The sequence below is a fragment of the Cydia amplana genome, chromosome 8 (genome assembly GCF_948474715.1).
Source record: "Cydia amplana chromosome 8, ilCydAmpl1.1, whole genome shotgun sequence".
In the NCBI taxonomy this organism is placed as follows: domain Eukaryota; kingdom Metazoa; phylum Arthropoda; class Insecta; order Lepidoptera; family Tortricidae; genus Cydia; species Cydia amplana.
Genome location: NC_086076.1, coordinates 826,790 through 847,185, shown reverse-complemented (window position 1 = coordinate 847,185; position 20,396 = coordinate 826,790). Strand labels below are relative to the sequence as shown.

General features: G+C 36.1%; 2 protein-coding genes across 3 annotated transcripts in view; both read right to left on the bottom strand.

Annotated features, from left to right (window-relative positions):
- LOC134649955 (uncharacterized) overlaps nucleotides 1-16,747 on the bottom strand; it is a 183,932-nt gene extending 167,185 nt beyond the window's left edge. Inside the window, exon 1 of one of the 2 annotated variants that reach the window (XM_063504758.1) lies at nucleotides 16,555-16,747. In XM_063504758.1, the coding sequence (XP_063360828.1) occupies nucleotides 16,555-16,675 (121 nt within the window). In that variant the 5' untranslated portion in view covers nucleotides 16,676-16,747. The remainder of the gene's footprint in view (nucleotides 1-16,554) is intronic. The other variant, XM_063504757.1, reaches the window with a different exon arrangement.
- Nucleotides 16,748-17,449: 702 nt separating this feature from the next.
- Nucleotides 17,450-18,896, bottom strand: LOC134650464 (THAP domain-containing protein 2-like). Its single transcript, XM_063505420.1, has 3 exons — nucleotides 18,736-18,896; nucleotides 18,375-18,552; nucleotides 17,450-17,883 (listed from the first exon to the last, which is right to left on the bottom strand). Exons 1-3 carry the CDS (start codon nucleotides 18,813-18,815, stop codon nucleotides 17,572-17,574), a joined length of 570 nt encoding a protein of 189 aa, XP_063361490.1. The 5' UTR covers nucleotides 18,816-18,896; the 3' UTR covers nucleotides 17,450-17,571.
- Nucleotides 18,897-20,396: the final 1,500 nt, after the last annotated feature.

Here is a 20,396-nt window from a genome sequence, read left to right as displayed (position 1 = left end):
ATGTCAGTAAACACCAAGTTGACGTTCTGTACACTTAAACACCTTATTTAATTTGTTAATAAATACAACGTACCTTATACTACCCACTTACTGCTCAATCTAACAAAAAGTTGCTATACCCCATTATACTTGTATGGACATACATCTTTTTGAAGCAGCGAGTTGTATGACGAAACAACACACGTGAACTATTGACTCTCCGTATGAAGATGTTACCGGTTTGGTGACATAAATATTTGCGACACACAGTTCGGTGAAGACGACATTTACGTGTTTTCGAGTGTATTTTAAATTTGTGAAAGACGTATTAGTAAATTTTACAAATTAACAGAACAGTTCCTGATTATGTCGTGAAAATTCCAGCAGGCATTGCAGCATGTTTTCATTCATTATTTTTTATTAAATCTATGTAATATACGTAATCTCCGCACATATATTTTGTTTTTTTTTTATGATTTAAATGGAGGCTCCAGTTACGAGGAATAAAGTAAAGATGCCTATGGACACCTGCAATACCAAAGGGATTCTGGAGAAACGCATAGTTGAGGTCTACCCATTTAGAATTAGTGAAGATGGAATAAGTACATTACGATACAAGTGCATAGTTACGGAATGTGCTTATTATCGCACTAGTGCGGTAAAGTAGCACCATATGGACTGTAAATGTTATAAAATAAAGCGCTCAAACAACATGGCTAGCATGGTGACTGTAGTAGTGTAGTAAAGCCAATATATAATTATTATGAACATTATTACATAAGGCTACGACTGACATCCTTGATTTTATTTAAATCATACCTACTTTAAAGTGTGACACAAAAAGTGGCCACCATTGCCACAAGCAATAGAAAAACGTTAATTGCCCCATTAAGTTGCCATAATTATAATTAATTAATTAATCACTACATTACTCACTAAATTAATAGTAGGACAGGACAGTCAGGTGGATTAATACCGTGAAGGGCAACATAGTCTATACGCATATCACGATTGACATTCCGACCCGCCCAGATAGTTAGAGCCAATGTTACGGTGAATTAATGTGAGCTTTGGTTAATGATTTTGATTATGTAAAAAAATGATAGGTAGATTAGGTAGGTAAGTATAGATACAATTTGATTCAAGAAGTACAAATGAGATTAAATACCTACCTACTTTTATTACTTTTGATTTATACAGCAATATCCCAATAAAATTTAGTTACGAGTAAGAAATTAAGCTTTCATTGGGCTAAAGTCCGCCGTCATATCTGTAAGTATGATACATTTGTAAGAATTCATATAATTTTAGAATCAGTATGCTATAAAAATAAGGCCCCCTTTTTTTCTGAAGCCATCCCGTTTTACGATAACTGTAATAGATAATTATTTTGGAGCGCATCTATACACCGTGGGCGTTAATAACCCGAAGGATTTAAACCAACGATTTTAGAGCCTAATTAGAGTATATAAAGTTATATAACATATAGTCCAAAAACCCATAATTTAAGAGATATTAAATATTTAAAACAAATCATAAGTTAAAAAATCTCAATTCTAACATACTCTATTGCGTGACGTAGCCACCAACTAATTTTACACGCAGACGCACTAACTGCATGGTTATTACTTATTACTCTTATTTGCCAGTTTGGTATCTATCCTACAAAAAGGTTTTACTACCGAAATTTTGTTCTGTTCTCAATCGCGAGAGTGCAAACTATTTACCTTCACGATAACTGGCTGATAGTTTGAAATTGATGTCACTAAAATGACATTTTTCATTAGTATGAAGTAATAATTTACTGATTGTCACGCAAGATAAAATCTTAAAAATTTTATTGACTGTAATAAATAAAATTCGCCATGCCGCAATATCCTCCGGCTCATTTAGCGGATATTCACATTGTGTACGGATTTGGAAACCCGAAGAACTATGTGGTTCCGGCACGACGGACTCACTTCAGCCTGTAGTTCGTAAATTGGCTAGACGAACAATACCCTGAGAGGTGGAAGCAACGTCCTAACCTGGCCCGCCCGGTCACCCGAATTAACACCATTGGTTTTTTTTTCTATGGGGAACTCTGAAAGATAAGGAATACTCAACACCAGTGAACTCTGGAGAAGAATTATTAAGAATTCGAACGGGTTCCGAAGAAATAAAGAACACTTTTGTAAACCTAAATAATGAAATCCGTTTAAAATTAAATCTTTGTGCTGAAAACGGCGGTACACACTTCGAAAACCTAATTCATTAAATTAATAAAAAATCGTAATTGTTTAACATAGTTGTTTATTTTACTTTACTTAGTATAAATCAACACATCGAGAATTTAAAATACGTACTGATAAGTATGATCGATATTTTAACAAAAGGTCATTGATTTTAACAAAGTAATCATCCCTTTCCAATTGTAGTATGAATTAAAACAATAAGAGGCATGATTTCTTTCGGATAGTATCATAGTTAATGGCTTTGGTTACCTCAGTCAAAGGAAAAGATTTTATCGCAAAGTTTCAACAATAATAACTGCACTGTACTGTTGTAGTAACTAATAAAGTTTTGATACAATTTGTGGTATTTTGTGGTGCCAATAAATTAAAATAATTTCAACGTAAACATCATCCTAGACATGTCCTATACATAACTTGACACTTCTTGTCATGGAACACAAGTCACTGCATTCGCCGTGCATCGTTGATATCGGAGTGATTCGTGAAATGTCATACTCGCTCTCTGTTTCTCTACTTGAGATTAATTAAACTCGCTCACTCTCTGGAGTAAAGTTTTGTTCACAAAGAAGCGGTAAATTAATGTGATTTAATTTGTACTGAAATAGTAGTTTAATTAAAACACATAATTGGAGCCATGTTAATATAACATTATTTACTCGTACTGTCGATGTCGTCAAAAATAGGTGGTTTAAATCTTTCGGGTTATTAAATCCCGCGGTGTATATTTAACAAGACAATAATCCATGGTGCCATAGAGGCACCCATGGCTATAGAGCCATCCATAGTGCCCTAATCTAAATAACCTTATAGAAAACGTTTTGGAACATCATATGCACGTGAACATATGTGTAATCATTGTATGTCATATACTTTACGAACATTAACCGTCACTAGTCCCCACGCAGAATAACTTACCAAAACAAACACACGTAAAACTGTTAACACTATAGCAATAAAGTTCACTATTGTTTGGCTTAAACGCTTATAATCGCTGTATTTAAACGCGCAAACCACATAAATAAAGCATTTGTAATGACTCCTAATCCGTTCACATAAAGGTAATTTCCTTTCAACTCGTGCGCAAAGGTTTTGTATGCGCAAACGCAGCGCAGCCTCGGTGGGAGTCAGTGAAGGTTTGTTAAACTAACGCTTAAGATTACTATAATTGCACGTGACCTTTTTATTGTAATCCTAATGTAAATGAATAATGTATTTAAGAAGCTTAACGTTTGTGTGGTTTTAAAATGATTTTTTTCTACTCCAGCACTTAAATGTGTCAATTAAATGACTGACAGTGATATCTAAAGCAATGTCATTTGAATGCTTTGTCTATAGGCTCATAAGATGACTGCAAGCAGTCATCTTATGAGTATAATACAACTGCTTTATTTTTTTTAAAGATACAAGTTCCGATCATCTTGATTGAAAGAGGTATGTTTTCATTTACAATAATAACTTTTTTTTTTAAATAATAACTCTTTTTTTTTAAATAATAACTCAATTTTTTTTAAATAATAACTCTTTTTTTTTAATAATAACTCTTTTTTTTTAATAATAACTCTTTTTTTTTAATAATAACTTTTTTTTTTTTTGCTGCAGCTGTCATAGAAAAAGTAATGTATGCAACAGCTCATAATTGGTTCTTAAAATTCTCGGGTCTTTTTTTACAAAACTCGACTACGTCTCGTTTTGTAACTTCGACCCTTGAATTTTAAGAACCCTTATTATATCACTGTTGCATAAACTACTATTTGGAGCGGATGAATATGAGAATAACATATGAAATATGACTAAATAAGGCCTTCAATAGTTATTCAACGTTTCTTTTAAAGTTATATGTATTTTATATGTTATATTTATTGCTATCTCAGTTTGGATGAGTTGTTATTCATCAAATAAAGCGTGGGTGACATCAATAAAATTTTGTCATGATATGTTAGAATTGTTAGATAAACATAGTTATACCGATTGAAAAAAAATAATAAAAACGATGAGATTTTATATTACTTCCGATAACTTAAAATATACGAATAATACGAATGCAATTAAGCTATAGTGTTTTAGTATTTAACTTCAACTAGCTAATTAAATTCAACTATTAAATTAAAACCAACTTAAAATCGTCGACGATGTAAAAGTGGCAGTGTATGTGTAGTATGTGTTTAAACACTTCTTTATTTTACGGTTAACTTTAAAGATTTTATTTAAGGACATACCTACTTAAGTATCAATTCTACAGTAAATATTACGTAAATCATGTTCAATCACTGGCTATATCAATGCAACAACACTTGTCGATACATAAACATACGAATAAGTATACTTGAAGCCCAGAAGCATAAGCACTACACAGTTCTTGAAATATTTCATATTCGTACCGTTAAAATACTCGACGTAAACCTTGCACGCGATTACCAACTCCAAGACACAAGTCGCTCAGAACTAATGAAAATTCTGACACGAAAACGAAATACCAAAAGCGATATCAATACATCACACTCGCACATATGTGATTGTACTTCAGAGCGAGTAAGATGCATGCAATGCGTTTATGATACCGTTTTTACGCGAAAATTCTTGAATGAACCTCGAATCGTTCCGGCCACTAACCACTTGCGAAACATGCGAGTCAATTTTAAAGTGAACTTTGTATTAATGATTTAAGGTTGGTTTTGGAATGTTTGCATGAAGTGCTTGGTTTCGATTACAATGAGTACGTATTGCAGTTTGGTAATATCCGTTTTTTGCAAGTGTTATGTGGAGGAAAAACAACTGAGAGCGCATTTGGTAACTTGGCTTTATAATCTTAAACGTCTTAATAGGGTATTTTCCTACTAGTCAAATCAGTTTCTTTTTTAAAACTGTCAAAACGATTTGCTAATCTAATACCTTTAAACGAGCAATTCTTGTATGAAATTTACTTGGAGGATATAACCAAACGGAGACGCCATGTCTGTAATTTTCTGTACAAAACAGTCTGCCGATTTTTGCGGGGGAGGGGAACGTCAAATGTATGCGTAACGTAAAAATAGCCATGTCAGATAAACGTCAGTCCATACATTGTGTATGACCGTTGGCCGCCTATTTTCGACAGAGGGGAAAGCCTGTTAATGGCTACTCCGTTTAGTTGTATCCTCCAAGGAAATTTATATGAAACATTACATTGTGACGTCACGGTCAACTCACCTACTTTTTATACTTCTATCCGATCTATTAAATAAGACTTGTGCTTAAATAAAAATATGTAACTGCTATATATGTTTTTGTAATAATTTTCTGGTGCTTTATTTCATGCATGGTGTGAAATAATTTATTTTAAATAGGTACTGAAAAATACCCTATTGTTACTGCAAAACGGAGCTCTAAAGGTGTGTCGAGTTTTTGGTTAGATTTAGCAGTAACTGTTAGTGTCCAAGAAGGTTCGGTTTTGCTCTATATTAGACTGTTTCCGCCGAAACCGAACCTTCGGCCGAAACATGATTTTTATATCGAAACCTGCCGAAATCGGAACTTCCGGCGGACACTAATCACTTTAATTTCCATCACCCTATGAACGTCTACCGTAGGACTGATTCTCCTCATAATCGGAACATAAAAATCACATCTGTCTGTACTATGTTCCTGCAAAATTACATTGGAGTCCAATGATTTAACGAACAATATGTAATTATGGAACATACAAACATGAAAGTTCACGCGGTTCATAACGCCCCTAGCTGACCTTATGACATCGCTTCGCCTGTTGATAATTCTATGCTTGCATTTGATGAAACTTACCGCAAATAGCACATTACCTTTGATGAATGATCTATCAAAATACGATATGTAAGAACAAATACTGAATCATGCCTTCTGTAGAATATGTTCTTTAGCTTCGCTATACATACACACGAGTTGGAACAATACAACGAGGTAGAGCAGATACCTTATGTACAGACAATTCCTATGAATATACCTAGATACCTATTCCCATCTAGGCCAGGCGCGGACAAATGGGAATGAACCAAACAAACCAATCACGCAGTGAAAGAGAGATTTCGATCCGCTATAAGCAAGTCATCAGTCAAGTTTATGTCTCTGCTTGGGCCCTATGACTTATTGTTATAGTCAGAGAATACCATTTGGCTTTAACTAACTAAAATATGGCTCAGCGACCCAAAGAGAGTCTTGGCCTCCGAAACGAGACCACGCCGCTTTTCCCGATCCTGTACCATTTCCTGCCAATTATCGGCTTGAAGCTGACGCAGATCCATACTGTCTCCCCAGACCAGTCGGTCTTCCCAAGTACGTCTTAGGTCCTTATCTATTGTTTGCTTTGTGTTCAGTTTAATTAAACCCTAGTAAGCTATCAATAGAACATGTCGTTGCTACACACTAAAACACGTAAATTCAAACAATGTCGGCTGGCGTGTGTAAAATGCAGCAAAGGCCAGTGAAAACGCTCCCAAGCATTGTTCGGAAACAATGTGCAGGACGCCGCACCTCGAGGGCGATGCAGGTGTTCGGAAAATAAATACTGTTGCTTAACAATTGATAGATATATATACTCTGGCACACACTTTGTCAGTAGAAAAAGGCGGCCAAATTTAAAAATTGCCGCGAAGGGTTGATATCCCATTGAAAATTTGAATTTCGCGTCTTTTTCAAGTAATAAGTTGGGTGTGTTTGAGTTTACTTAGTTTACACATCGTCTCTCTCTTTAACTGCCTCTTTAACTAGTGAAGGTTGGCAGTCAGTTCCGCATATTTTTCATCGGCTTTTCCGATTCTGGTTCATTCCCGGATATTGCGCAGCCATGATGATTTTCTGCCACTATGGCTGTTACTATCTGTTGCAGACGTTCGTTCGTATATGGAGTACCAGGGATTGTGGCCCAGATACATTAACCTCTCTTGAACACAGTGCACGGCTATCAATGGCTAACGCGAGGAGTGGCGAGAGGAACGTAAAAAAGCGGCCAAGTGCGAGTCGGACTCGCCCATGAAGGGTTCCGTATTTAGGGGATTTATGACGTATTAAAAAAAACTACTTACTAGATCTTGTTCAAACCAATTTTCGGTGGAAGTTTGCATGGTAATGTACATCATATATTTTTTTTAGTTTTATCATTCTCTTATTTTAGAAGTTACAGGGGGGAGGGGACACATTTTACCACTTTGGAAGTGTCTCTCGCGCAAGATATTCAGTTTAGAAAAAAATGATATTAGAAACCTCAATATCATTTTTGAAGACCTATCCATAGATACCCCACACATATGGGTTTGATGAAAAATTTTTTTTTGAGTTTCAGTTCTAAGTATGGGGAACCCCCAAAAAAAATTATTTTTCTATTTTTGTGTGAAAATCTTAATGCGGTTCACAGAATACATCTACTTACCAAGTTTCAACAGTATAGTTCTTATAGTTTCGGAAAAAAGTGGCTGTGACATACGGACGGACAGACGGACAGACAGACAGACATGACGAATCTATAAGGGTTCCGTTTTTTGCCATTTGGCTACGGAACCCTAACAAGTCGAGAACCTCCTCCTTAAAAATTTTGAAGTCTATTAAAAATAGCAGTGGCAGTAGCGAGTAGCTAGTATCTATCATTGTTAGCGTATGTAAATAACGTTAAATTCAGGAAGCGCGCTTCCATTGTGCGCGCAGGAAGGTGCATTTCGCATTCGCTACGGACATTCATGTTTACTCATGTTTCCTAGTGCACACTTTGAGGCTACTTTCGGATACCTTTGAAATCACTTTAAAGGGTCTCTATTGTTTCCCAAATAGTTTTTAGCCATAATGTATTGCTTGCCCGCATTTCGTTAGTCATAATTTATTTGGTTCAGAAACGCGTCACTTTTCAGGATTGCCATAAAACAAACCTAACCTAATCTAACCCAGCTATAGGATAACCTGACGAAAATCCTGAAAAGTTAACGGTTTCAGTTTTATGACTAATGATAATATGACAAACAATACATTATGACTTAAAATATTATATTATGAGTTATGACCCATACTTTAAACCATTGAAGGCGACGTGAATGTAAAATGTAGGTACCTCTGGTTATAAAGGTATTCTGACAAGTAAGTAGCCCTTTATCCGGAGAAATGCTTTACGAAAATCATGCACTAAATTAAAAGGAGCAAAATACAATTTTAAATTAATATAACCTTTTAATGTTTAATGGCAAGTTGAAAATATATGCCATCGTGCATATGTTTGGCAATATTTTCGGATTTTAACAAATCATTAATTAATTAAGTAATTTAGCTAGGTAATTACCCAACACTTAATTTAATTAACTAAATAGAAGCTAAACCATTGCGCTTTATTTGGAATAGTTGGACATTCATCTCTCAGAAGTTGAACAAAGAAACAGCATGTTTTCACTCGAGTACCCAATTCGTAAATTTTGCAACATTCTCAAATTGATTTCTGTATTGATATCATTCATGTCAATAACCCACAAGCGGTTGATATGAACGCTAGTTAACTCAAGCCTTGGCTTTTGTTAACTGATGCAATCCCTATGATAGCTACAATGATGACCACAATGTAAATCCAAAACATTTCGAAATTTGACGGTCAAGAGCAAATTGGTCAACCGGTGTTGCAACTTTCTCAAGTGCATCATAACAAATTGATCGTCAATATGTATTAGGCGTATTATTGACAACAATGCCTGATTGATTAGATTTGACATGACGTGAACTAACACCCATAATAAGTCACTGATCATTGGTAGACTATATTTCCTTACAATAATGTTTACAAATTGTAAACAGCTATTGTACAATAATAGGCTGAATTTTTTATAATTTCCCAATATCTTCAGCTCCTTTGCTGGGTAAAGGGCAGCGATGCAATGTGCTTTGAATAAGAACGCAGTGGGAGGCCATTTTGATTGGTCCGCCATTTTGTACGTTGACAGCTGTCAGGATCATCCTTTCATGAGTTATATTTAATTTTACAATCTGATTGCGTATCTGATAGATACAATCAGCAGAAAGTGACCGAAAAAACGATGTGCCGAAATCTGACATAAGAACACCTCTAAACTTTAGCGATTATTTTTAGCATGTTGAATTGTTGACTTTAGTCCAAAAACTTAAACGAACCGAGTGTTGACCGTGTGGACGCCCCTGGAGAGACGATATGCAAAAACACCATAGCGAACTCGGCGCCGTCGACTGGACAGAAACGACTTTGGACAGAGAAGCATGGCGGTCTTTGGTGTCGGAGGCCATCCACTTCGGATCTCTGCGTCACGTGATCTCAATAGTACCTACCAAGATTGATTTTGACCCGAGATTTCTGCATAATATATGCGTCTTAATTCTACGATAACGTTGATACTCGACTGGTAGAGACTATAGAATGCCTTAACGAATTAAGTCCACCATTTGCCAATTTTATATCGTGCCATAAGATTTAAATAAATAAATAACAAATTGCTGTAAGCTGTCAAGTTGTCGACTTTCCGAACAATAATAAATTATTAGTCATTTTTTACGTTTTTGCACGTAAATCTTTTTTCAGTACTCATACTCACGCCTGAGTCATAAAATCGACATACAACATTACGTATCGATAAGGCACGTGTAAAATCGAATGTTTACAAAATTATGGTCGCCGGACAATTCATATTTAACTCCACAATTTAGATAAGGCATGCACGGCATTGATTGATGTGCCTAACCTAGGATAGGTTAGTTTAGGTTAGCTATTCACTTAAATTAACTGTAATATATTATTAGCGACCCACTCTGGCTTCGCACGGGTTAACAAATTATTCATAAACCTTCCTCTTGAATCACTCTATATATCTATTACAAAAAGCGACCAAGTGCGAGTCGGACTCGCCCATGAAGGGTTCCGTATTTAGGCGATTTATGACGTATAAAAAAAAACTACTTACTAGATCTCGTTCAAACCAATTTTCGGTGGAAGTTTACATGGTAATGTACATCATATATTTTTTTTAGTTTTATCATTCTCTTATTTTAGAAGTTACAGGGGGGGGGGGGGGGGGACACATTTTACCACTTTGGAAGTGTCTCTCGCGCAAACTATTCAGTTTAGAAAAAAATGATATTAGAAACCTCAATATCATCATAGATACCCCACACGTATGGGTTTGATGAAAAAAAAATTTTTGAGTTTCAGTTCAAAGTATGGGGAACCCCAAAAATTTATTGTTTTTTTTCTATTTTTGTGTGAAAATCTTAATGCGGTTCACAGAATACATCTACTTACCAAGTTTCAACAGTATAGTTCTTATAGTTTCGGAGAAAAGTGGCTGTGACATACGGACGGACAGACAGACGGACAGACAGACAGACAGACAGACATGACGAATCTATAAGAGTTCCGTTTTTTGCCATTTGGCTACGGAACCCTAAAAACCGCATCAAAATCCGTTGCGTAGTTTTAAAGATCTAAGCATACATAGGGACAGACAGCGGGAACCGACTTTGTTTTATACTACGAGTATGTAGTGATGAAATCATCATCATCATCTTCCTCAGCCTGGTATCACCCACTGCTAAGCAATTGAGCAAAGGGTTATTCCCACTAGTTACCACCAAGTTGTTACCAGTGGTAACTACTGGGAATTTTTTTCCCACCTTTTACCACTGGTAACTACTGGGAAAAATTATTCCCAGTAGTTACCACCAAGTCGGTTTAGTGGTAACTACTGGGAATTTTTATTCCCAGTAGTTACCACCAAAATTTTGTTAGAGTTAAATACTAATAAAAACAGTATAAAATAGTATAGTATAAATATAGAGTGATTTAATAAACAATTACAAGTCGATTAGTGTTTTAGTAAACTGCCTTAAACGTGACCAAGAATATTGAATCAGTTTAACCGGTACTAGTACAAAAACTATAAAATATGTAAGATAAATTTAATAAACCATTTAGATTATTTTTCAAGTGATTTTTATTAGGTAATTCAAAATCACTATATATTTATACTATACTATTTTTATACTGTTTTTATTAGTATTTAACTCTAACAAAATTTTGGTGGTAACTACTGGGAATAAAAATTCCCAGTAGTTACCACTAAACCGAGTTGGTGGTAACAGTAGTTACCAGTGGTAAAAGGTGGGAAAAAAATTCCCAGTAGTTACCACTGATAACAACTTGGTGGTAACTAGTGGGAATAACCCTTGAGCAAAGGCCAATTGTGTTGCTCAAGTTGGTTAGGTACATCATTCGTCCTTGTACCATCTAAAAGTTATACGTAATCATAGTACATTAATAGGTGAAAAAGTAGACGTCCGAAATTAAATAGACATGCACATGTGCAACGAAATGACAATGCAAAAAGCAATGCAATTTTCTCAGACAACAATTCCAAAACCACAGAGGACACTTCAATATGGTGTAACGACTAAAGTCATTTCTTTAAAAAACTACTTCGCAATTTATTGCAAAGTGGATATTTTATGGCAATTTCATATAACAATAAAAAAAGGTTTTTCTAAATAGTCATCGGTGCAATAAGGCATTGTTCGCATCATGAAAGAACTAATCTTGTGCGACAGATAATTAAATAGGGGAATGAGAAATTCAGTAACAAACTGAGAAAATCAGAGTACTTTAGAGAAAGAAGAAAGATATTTTCAAAAACATACGAACATCCGTTATTTACCATTCACTCATGTGTGAGTGAATGGTAAATTATTCCATTTAAGCTTGTATTATTTACTACGAAAACAAATTTTGGTCGGAAATTAGAGCACTAGGTATAACACATCTAATTGATTGCTGAAGTAATGAAAGTTAATCACGTTATATTATTTACACATATATTTAGAACTATTGTAAGTTGTAACGTTTATTAATATGTTTTCATTATTATTGTTGACGTCAACGTAACTATTTACAAACACGAAGATGTTGTTTCGCTTCCAAGAATGAGGAACAAAAAATCGCAAAACCTTACATGGCCCATCAATTCGACACTGACAATGAACAATATGAACATGTGAAGATACGAATCTTCAACAGGCATTTTGACTGTAATCATGTTTTTATTAAAATGATTAGGAAGAAACCGGTTTCGATCAAGTTTGCGGACCCTTTGCCTTTTGCGTATTAATTTCGTGAATCATTTGTTTTGTGCTTAAGGAAGGTCAATATTGTTCTTGAATTAAGTATTTGGCTCAGGACCGCTTCGGCCTCAGTTTCATTTCGGCAACTTCTTAAGTAGTTCTCATTCGCATTTGGTCTACTGTTCCGATTCGCCAGCATTCCTATATCGTCACTTTCTTATCTCGCCCGCTTTCTTACGTGGGCCACTGTAGTAACTTGGTTATATTCCTAATTAGACTACAGTGCCGATTCGTCAACACTCCTAATTCGTCCATAGTGCTTACTCGTCAACATTCCTATTTAGACCACAGTGCCAACTCGTCAACTACATAGCAGCCCTAATAGTACATCATCATTATCATCAAAGTTATCTTTATGGTTAAGGACAAGTGTGACAACAGCAAATACTAATTGTAACTGCCGCATACTAGCTGGAAAATAGCACTTAAGAAGATATGAAGACAATCAGTATTAATTCTACATTCTCAATTCAAATAAAAGAACGCGGACGAGTTGGCACTTTGGTCGAAATAGGAACGTAGACAAAAATGGTATATTGACGATATCAGATATTGGACGAGTTGGCACTATGGTCAAAATAGGAATTTAGACAAAATGGGGTATTGACGATATCAGAAAGTAGGCAAGTTAGGAAGGTGACGATTTAGGAATTGTAGGCTGACGACATGGCACTGTGGACGATTTATGGAGATGACGAAATGAAACTGAGGCCGAAGCGGTCCTGAGCCAAGTATTTGATAATATTTGCTAACAGTTCTTAACCATTATCTCAGTGACCCAAAAAGGATCTTAGCCTCTCACACAAGAGAACGTCACTCTGCCCTATTGAGCACCACTTCACGAGAGTTGGGTACTCCGAGGGGGGCTGGTCTGGGCTGGGCTGGTCTGTTAGGGCTTCGTCACTGTAGCGCCTGGGACGCCCGAACGGACGTATTCCACCCGGGCGCCCATCTCCATCTCCCAAGTCCCATTTTCTCCAGGTTCCTGAGCCAGCGAAGTCGTATGGCTGCTTTAATCTCGCCAATTGTATTCGGCGTCGCAACCAGCTTTTCCTAAAATAACGTATAGATACTGAAACATCTAGATGTATAAAGTATATCTCAAACTACCCAAAATTGAGTGCCAAATAAGACAATCATATTGAACGTTTCAAAAGCAGGTATACAACTCAAATTACCGCCTTCTTCTTTTTCTTCTATCCAAGACTCCTGTTCGATTCCGTCCTCGGCCACGTTTTCTTTAGTAGGTATATGACATCTATTTCAGTTTATAGCTCAGACCTCTAACTATATGAAAATAAATATATCCATTTGTCCTCTTTAAATCTAAAGCTTGATCTTTGATAGGTACCTACTATTAAAGAACTCCCATGCATCTCACTAGCCTGTTCCCATTATTTAGGGTTGGGCTTCTTTACTTTATTATGGTTATGTACTTGCTCCAAGCTTTTCCGTCTTTCCTGGCAATAGGGCTTGATTGAGGTCTCCTTTTCTTTTAAACAATCAGGTTGATGGTTTTCGGCCTATGCCTATTTCGTTCCGATAAGTTCAACACAATTTGTGCGTCGTTCTCTTAGCTGCATATTTTAACATATCCGGCAGCCAGTTTCGGTAATGTTATCGACGATTGGTAAATTCTTAAAACTGTATTCTTAAAACCAACGCCGTAAACCGTACCTAAAGTAACTAAATCCTCAGTTTCTACGCTCGCCAACACCATTTCTGTTATACCATAAACAACTTTAGTTAAACTAAATAGTCATAGACATACTCTCTTCTCCAATAAGCTTTCAAACGGCTTGTATTATGGAAATACTGCCCACGCGTTGCGTAAGAGCGTTACTGGTACACGGAAGGCGATATGTTTTCGATATTCTCGACTTCTGAATCAACTCACGACATTTCCTTTAAAGCATATCATAGTTTATCGGAGTAAAGTGAAGTGTAGCCGTTTTAGCTTGGGAAAAATGCTTTCGTAGGTAGGTATGTCCATGCCCAGTTGTTCGCATATCAGGCCCCTATTTCACCACGGCGACAGGTGCGACAATTCGACAAATGTCACTGTTGCTGACGTCACAGGCATCCATGGGCTACGGTTACAGCTTACCATCGGACGGGTGGTGTGCTTGTTTGCCACCATAATTGTATTATTTAAAAAAACTTTATTATTTCGGCAAAAAACAGGTATTTCTCTTTCGAAGTTTATGATGATGATGATGACAATTGTACGATTTAATAGAACTTTCGGTAATTCTTGACAGGAAACGAGTTCTGTGTCGGAATTTCGTGACAATTGTCGTGTTTCTTGTGACAATTGTCATTAGCTTCGCAAAATAAGTAGGTACTTATTTATTGGCGATATAATGGAGTTTAAAAAAAATATGATGGTGGCAAACAAGCACACCGCCCGTCCGATGGTAAGCGGTTACCGTAGTCTATGGAGGCCTGTGACGTCAGTAACAGTGATGTCGACAATTGTCGCACCTGTCACCGTGGTGAAATAGGGGCCAGGTCATATTTCTCAAGCGATTCTCGTGAAACAAATCGCGACAATTTCTTTTAGGCAGAATACAGTTTTTACTTTTTTAATGCTAAATGAGATATTTCTAACGCAACAATTGTAGAGGCACTACAATCTTAAAAAAATTTGGTCAAGCCCGAGTCATTTCTCGTGGCATTTAGTGTACCGCACGCTTCGTTATATTTTACAGAGATTGTTTGCCTGGACGTGTAATGCATTTGTGTATTTACGAAATAAATTACATAATGTGAATTTAGCCATGTGCGTCTGTCTGTCTAGTGGCCAATTTACTAAGTGTTAGAAAGTCGTTATTCAGCATATTTCAAGTCGTACACACTACTTGACACTACCCACACTTCTTTTCAGATTTGAGTGTGTTTGTTAAGAATCACGAGATTTTTTCGATCCTAAAAAGATCTTAAAAAACTGAGAAATAACAAAAAACTATAATTAACTGTAAAGAGTTCGTGCCAAAACTTACTAAAAAGCTATCTCTGGTAAAAAATATTTTAAACAGCATACGTAGTTTATCAAAGGACTGTCTCATTTCAAAACTTGGACAGAGACGATCATACTATCTTTGTCTTATCTTATACTAGTACTAGCAACCAAAAGAAAAGGATGAGTATAGTTTTTTTTGTTCGTATTTACTGATAATTTGGTTTGACCAACTATATCAATGTGGTTCAGTGAAGGGGACGGACTGATAATCAGCGCTGCGTATAGGCAATTTGTAATGAAATGGCTGACGCAGCGTATGCTGAGCCCGTTCCTTTTGCCGCACATGCCAATCATTTAATATTATTATATTTTGTAACCTATCCGTTTTTTATGTGGCAATAAATGGTTTCTTATTCTTATTCTAAAAATCGCCGTGATGAACGTGCAATTGGAATGCCTATTCGGCACGGACGTGCTCGACGTACGTACGCGATAAGAACACATGCATTATGAATTGAGAATACCGCTCAAATGACTTTGTAACAGATTTCTGTTATTCGTTGGTGCATGTGGGGTTTTGGGACATTTGGGGCATTTTCTCCTTTACAGTTGTTTTATGCAGCTGTGGCCGAAAAAGGGTAGAAGATGATGATGAATGTTATCCTATGATACCCAGAGGTGTAGTGGGCTTACATTTAAGTTCATTGACATGTGAAAGAGCTGTTCAGTATATACTTAATATTTAAAACTTTCGCGTTTGAAACACATAGGTACCTAGTATAAACTCACATTTATAGACGGGTCTATCGCGAAATTTATTTTATTATTTTCAATTACCGACGTTTCATGAATAAATCCCGTCTATAGATTTGAGACGTCTCTCTTACAGAATATTTTTTAGAATTTTCGCTCTCACTACGCTTTGCTATCTCCAGAAACACCTTTTACTTATGAAGAAATCCGCAGACGTCTGTTCTTCAATCCCATTTTAATTTAGTGCATAAATCCAATCTCTGCTTGACTTGACACCGCAGTCAACAGTATCCATAGGCTATGATGACTGTTTGTTTACAAGACGCTTTTTTTGCCTTACAGGTGCGTCCACCAAAATGTACTTCGATATTGCATCTTTACTTACCTGAGTGAAACGAAAGTGTATGAAGGTAACCAAGTACCTACATATTAGAAATCATCGAAGAACTCTCATTAATTTTGCAAGGAAGGCTGACCCCATTAAATCTAATAAATTACTGCATTCCATACCTGTTGGTAGACCTTTCTCATCCTTGTCACCCCTCGAATCCAGTTCCTCACTGTCCTCACAACATACCGTCAAAAGCAATGCGCACACACACACCAAAACAATCCTTAAAAACTCCCGCATCTTAACTAAGTACTCAGACACTCACAGTCACATTTTCACTCGCAACTTTTTAACTATCACGCTTTATTAAAACACTGGCACATTGCACTGTTTTTTATCAACGCACTTTAATAAAATTTTAAATTGGAACGCTTCGTGTTTTGTTTTCGAACGTTCGAAATTTGAACGTGGTTGACGTGCGCCGCAAGCGGTTGGTAGCGAAAGACTGGCGAAGAATGGTGGGAGGTGCGCGCGCGGCGCGATCGATGCTATCGAGGTTTCTAATGCCGATAAGTTATCAAAGAAAACTAGGAGAAAATGGGATTTGATAGAGGATTTGGTTTAGGTATATTCATAAAATACCACACTGTTAACTGACAATTCGTAAACCTTATTACAAAAGGCATAAGGTCCACCCGGGTCCTCCGAGTTTGTACAATTGGAAAATACAATTGTTTTGTGAGCCAAATAAATAAATAAATAATAAGTAAAAGTGAATTTTGGAATATGAACACTTGATTCTGGAATATAAAATTTAATTTAAGTAGAGATATGTACATTTTTTTATGGATCAGTATATGGAAGACTACTAGACTTGATACTGCTCTGTGAGAAATATCTATGTCCAGTCCTAAAATTTTAAAATTGTGGATTCCTGGGAAAATCAACATTCGAATGTTTTTTCTGACAAATTCTCCTATTACCTAGAACCAAAATAAAATTATGTAATAATTTTGAAATTTGAAACTTTCCATTTCCACAATTTACATGTTGTCTCGTTGAGGTTCATGAAATTTCCGAAAAATTTCAACTTTTTAGAAACTTTCCGTAACTTACAACACAATTTGTATTTGTAGATCACAATTTGGCAATAATGAGCAAAATATTTACCTCACTTTTCCAATTCACAAGACATATCAACATTCTACGTAATCCATGTTCCGTATGTCAATATTTTCTAAATCTTGACTAGTAGTTTGCTCTGTACCTATTATTTCTGTTTGTTTCTTATTCTGTATTAAATGTTTGATAACAGTATTCATTTGTTGTAATTTCTTTTTAAATTTTTGATTACTCTTTGACAGCTCATAGATTCTCCGTTTTCTGTTAGAAGAAACTATTTCTAGTCTTCGTAGTTTGTACTTTAGTTTGATAACTTCTTCAGAATCTGCGGGACTGATATCTGCTGGCTGTAGTTCTGTTACCGTTTGAGCTCTTGGTTGGCATATCTAGAAAAATAAATCACTACATAGTATAAAACAAAATCGCTTCCCTGTCTGTCCGTCGGTATGTATGCTTAGATCTTTAAAACTACGCAACGGATTTTGATGTGGTTTTTTTTAATAGATGAGTGATTCAAGAGGAAGGTTTATGTATAAATTGTTAACCCGTGCGAAGCCGGGGCGGGTCGCTAGTTAACAATAAGTATAAAATCTGGGGGCATGGCAATGCCCCCGCCAAGTACAAATGAGTCAGTGAATAAAGGCTAATTGTATTGTATTGTGCTCCAAGTATGGTCAAGTGATGACCTCTCCTTTTTCTGTTAGACAAGTCATCTGGCTCACCAGTGGGACCAATTGGCAAAGTAGGCAAACTGACAGGCCCTATTAGACCATGGGAACAGGCCTCCATTGCTCCCATTGGACAAATGTGCTACTGGCCTTCTGTTGGTATACGCCACTGTGGACACCCTAACTAAAATAAATAAAATTGTGCTTACAGAAATATTAATAACAGGCACCGCCTCAACCGACAGCCGACGCAGCCCGGAGTCGGTCACATAGAAGTCTTTCGCATCAAAATGTTCTGAACACACTGCGCTCGAGGCCGTGGCCGACCAGTTCTCCCGGTCCACGGCCACTTCCCATTGCCGGCGACGCTTTTTATCACGAGGAAACCTGGTGAGAAACAAGACTTTCATAAGGCAAAAAGTTGAAGAAACAAATGTGAATAGGCAATTCAGCGAACAAAAGACAAGCAGAATACAGTCAAAATAGTTCAAGTCTTGAAAATAGTCGGCTAACTATGATAACTGCGATTATTGTAGAATTGTTTACAAGTGTATGCTAAAGAAATGTTACCTGTGAAACGTAATCCCGTTTGTGTGTTTCGTAATTTTAACTGAAGTATTTTTGCAATTAGCGACTGCGCAGCTTACCATTTTACATTCGTTAATAGTTAAAGATATTTTTAATTATAAAAAACTAAAAAACTAAAGAATAAAAGCTCTCCCATAGTTTGTTTTATTTTGCTTGGACAAGACAAATGAAATGTCAAAATTGTCAGAACAATTTACAACAAAGCAAAGAAATTTAGGAGTCGGGATGTATGTCAAATATCTTTGTTTTGCAAAGGCGTACACGCGATGAAAGAAAAAGCAAGAACAATTTATAACGACTGTCTAATTTAGTCGGATTAGGTTTACGTTTAGATACTGCAATGAAGAAATTCATCAGTAAACTCGTTTGAAATTACAGTAAATTTTAAGATGTGATTTTATTTCGCGTGTTTTTTGATGAAGCTTGTTTATTTTTCCTAACTTAGTTAAATAATCAACATTTAGTGAAATAATTTTATATTTTTTCATTAGATATTAACATAGTGTTGTGCTAAAAATTACCGGTTTTTAAATTAGTAAGTAATCTGAGGGCCTACCGCGAACCACGTTCGACGTGTTGCCTCCCTGTCACACTTACGTGCGAATTTACAAGAGCGACAGAGAGGCAATACGTCGAACGTGGTTCGCGGTAGGCCCTCTGTTATTCAGTGACATTTGGCGTAAGTCTCAATCTGAGGTATTACCGCGAAGTTTAAAAATCCACAACATCTCGAAATTCTCGAATATATCATTATTCAAGAACCATAGAAAAACAGCAAGTTAAATTCAGGTTTTTGAAGTTCGTGGTGAGTTCGTGATTGACCCTGTGTGTACGAAGCGAAACCGAAGCGCTTTGATTAAGTTGTATATTTTGAATTAAATATTTTGTTAGTTTAGCCGTTAAGTTTTATCCGTGATTCATTATAGTTCGTTCGTATCAAACGATAGTATTATTACTGATGAATCCTATTGAAAACAAAAAAAACCTTCATAAATGAATTGACAAAAGTACAAAAAAATAAGCCGTTATAAAAAACGTTGCCCAGTAGAATACTTAACTAGTCATTATAATAAGGTATCATTACATCAACCCTGCTGTGTTATTTAAAAGCTAATTGTACCGAACGGTCCGCCTCACACCATTCGAACGTTTGACGGCTTCATTATTTTTTTGGGTATTCGCCCCTCGTATGATCGTCCCGCCCACATTTCGCGATTGCTATAAAGACATCGAAATTGAAGGTTTGGAATTCAGTAAAAATACATTATAAATTAAGTTATCGTAGTGATGTAGATATAATCCGTCGATGTCGATAACTGAAAAGTATTTTGGTTAAAAACGTCAATCCAAGCAATACCTATTCAAAATAAGAATAAAAATATTTGAATACGGTTTAATATGCGAACAAATTAGACTTACTCTAGGTACAATTACTCGGAATGAATTTTATATATGGACTTGCAGTTTAATTAAATGTTAAGTTATTTATTTATCAGAATACCAGAAATTTGTCTTAATTTGTGTAATACACTTTGTTAAAAGACTACATCTCCACCTACATATAAGGTGTAGGTATTCGGGTATTTCCGAATGAACGATAGTGGCGGATAATTCCGAAAGCTGACTCTTACTACAACGGAATA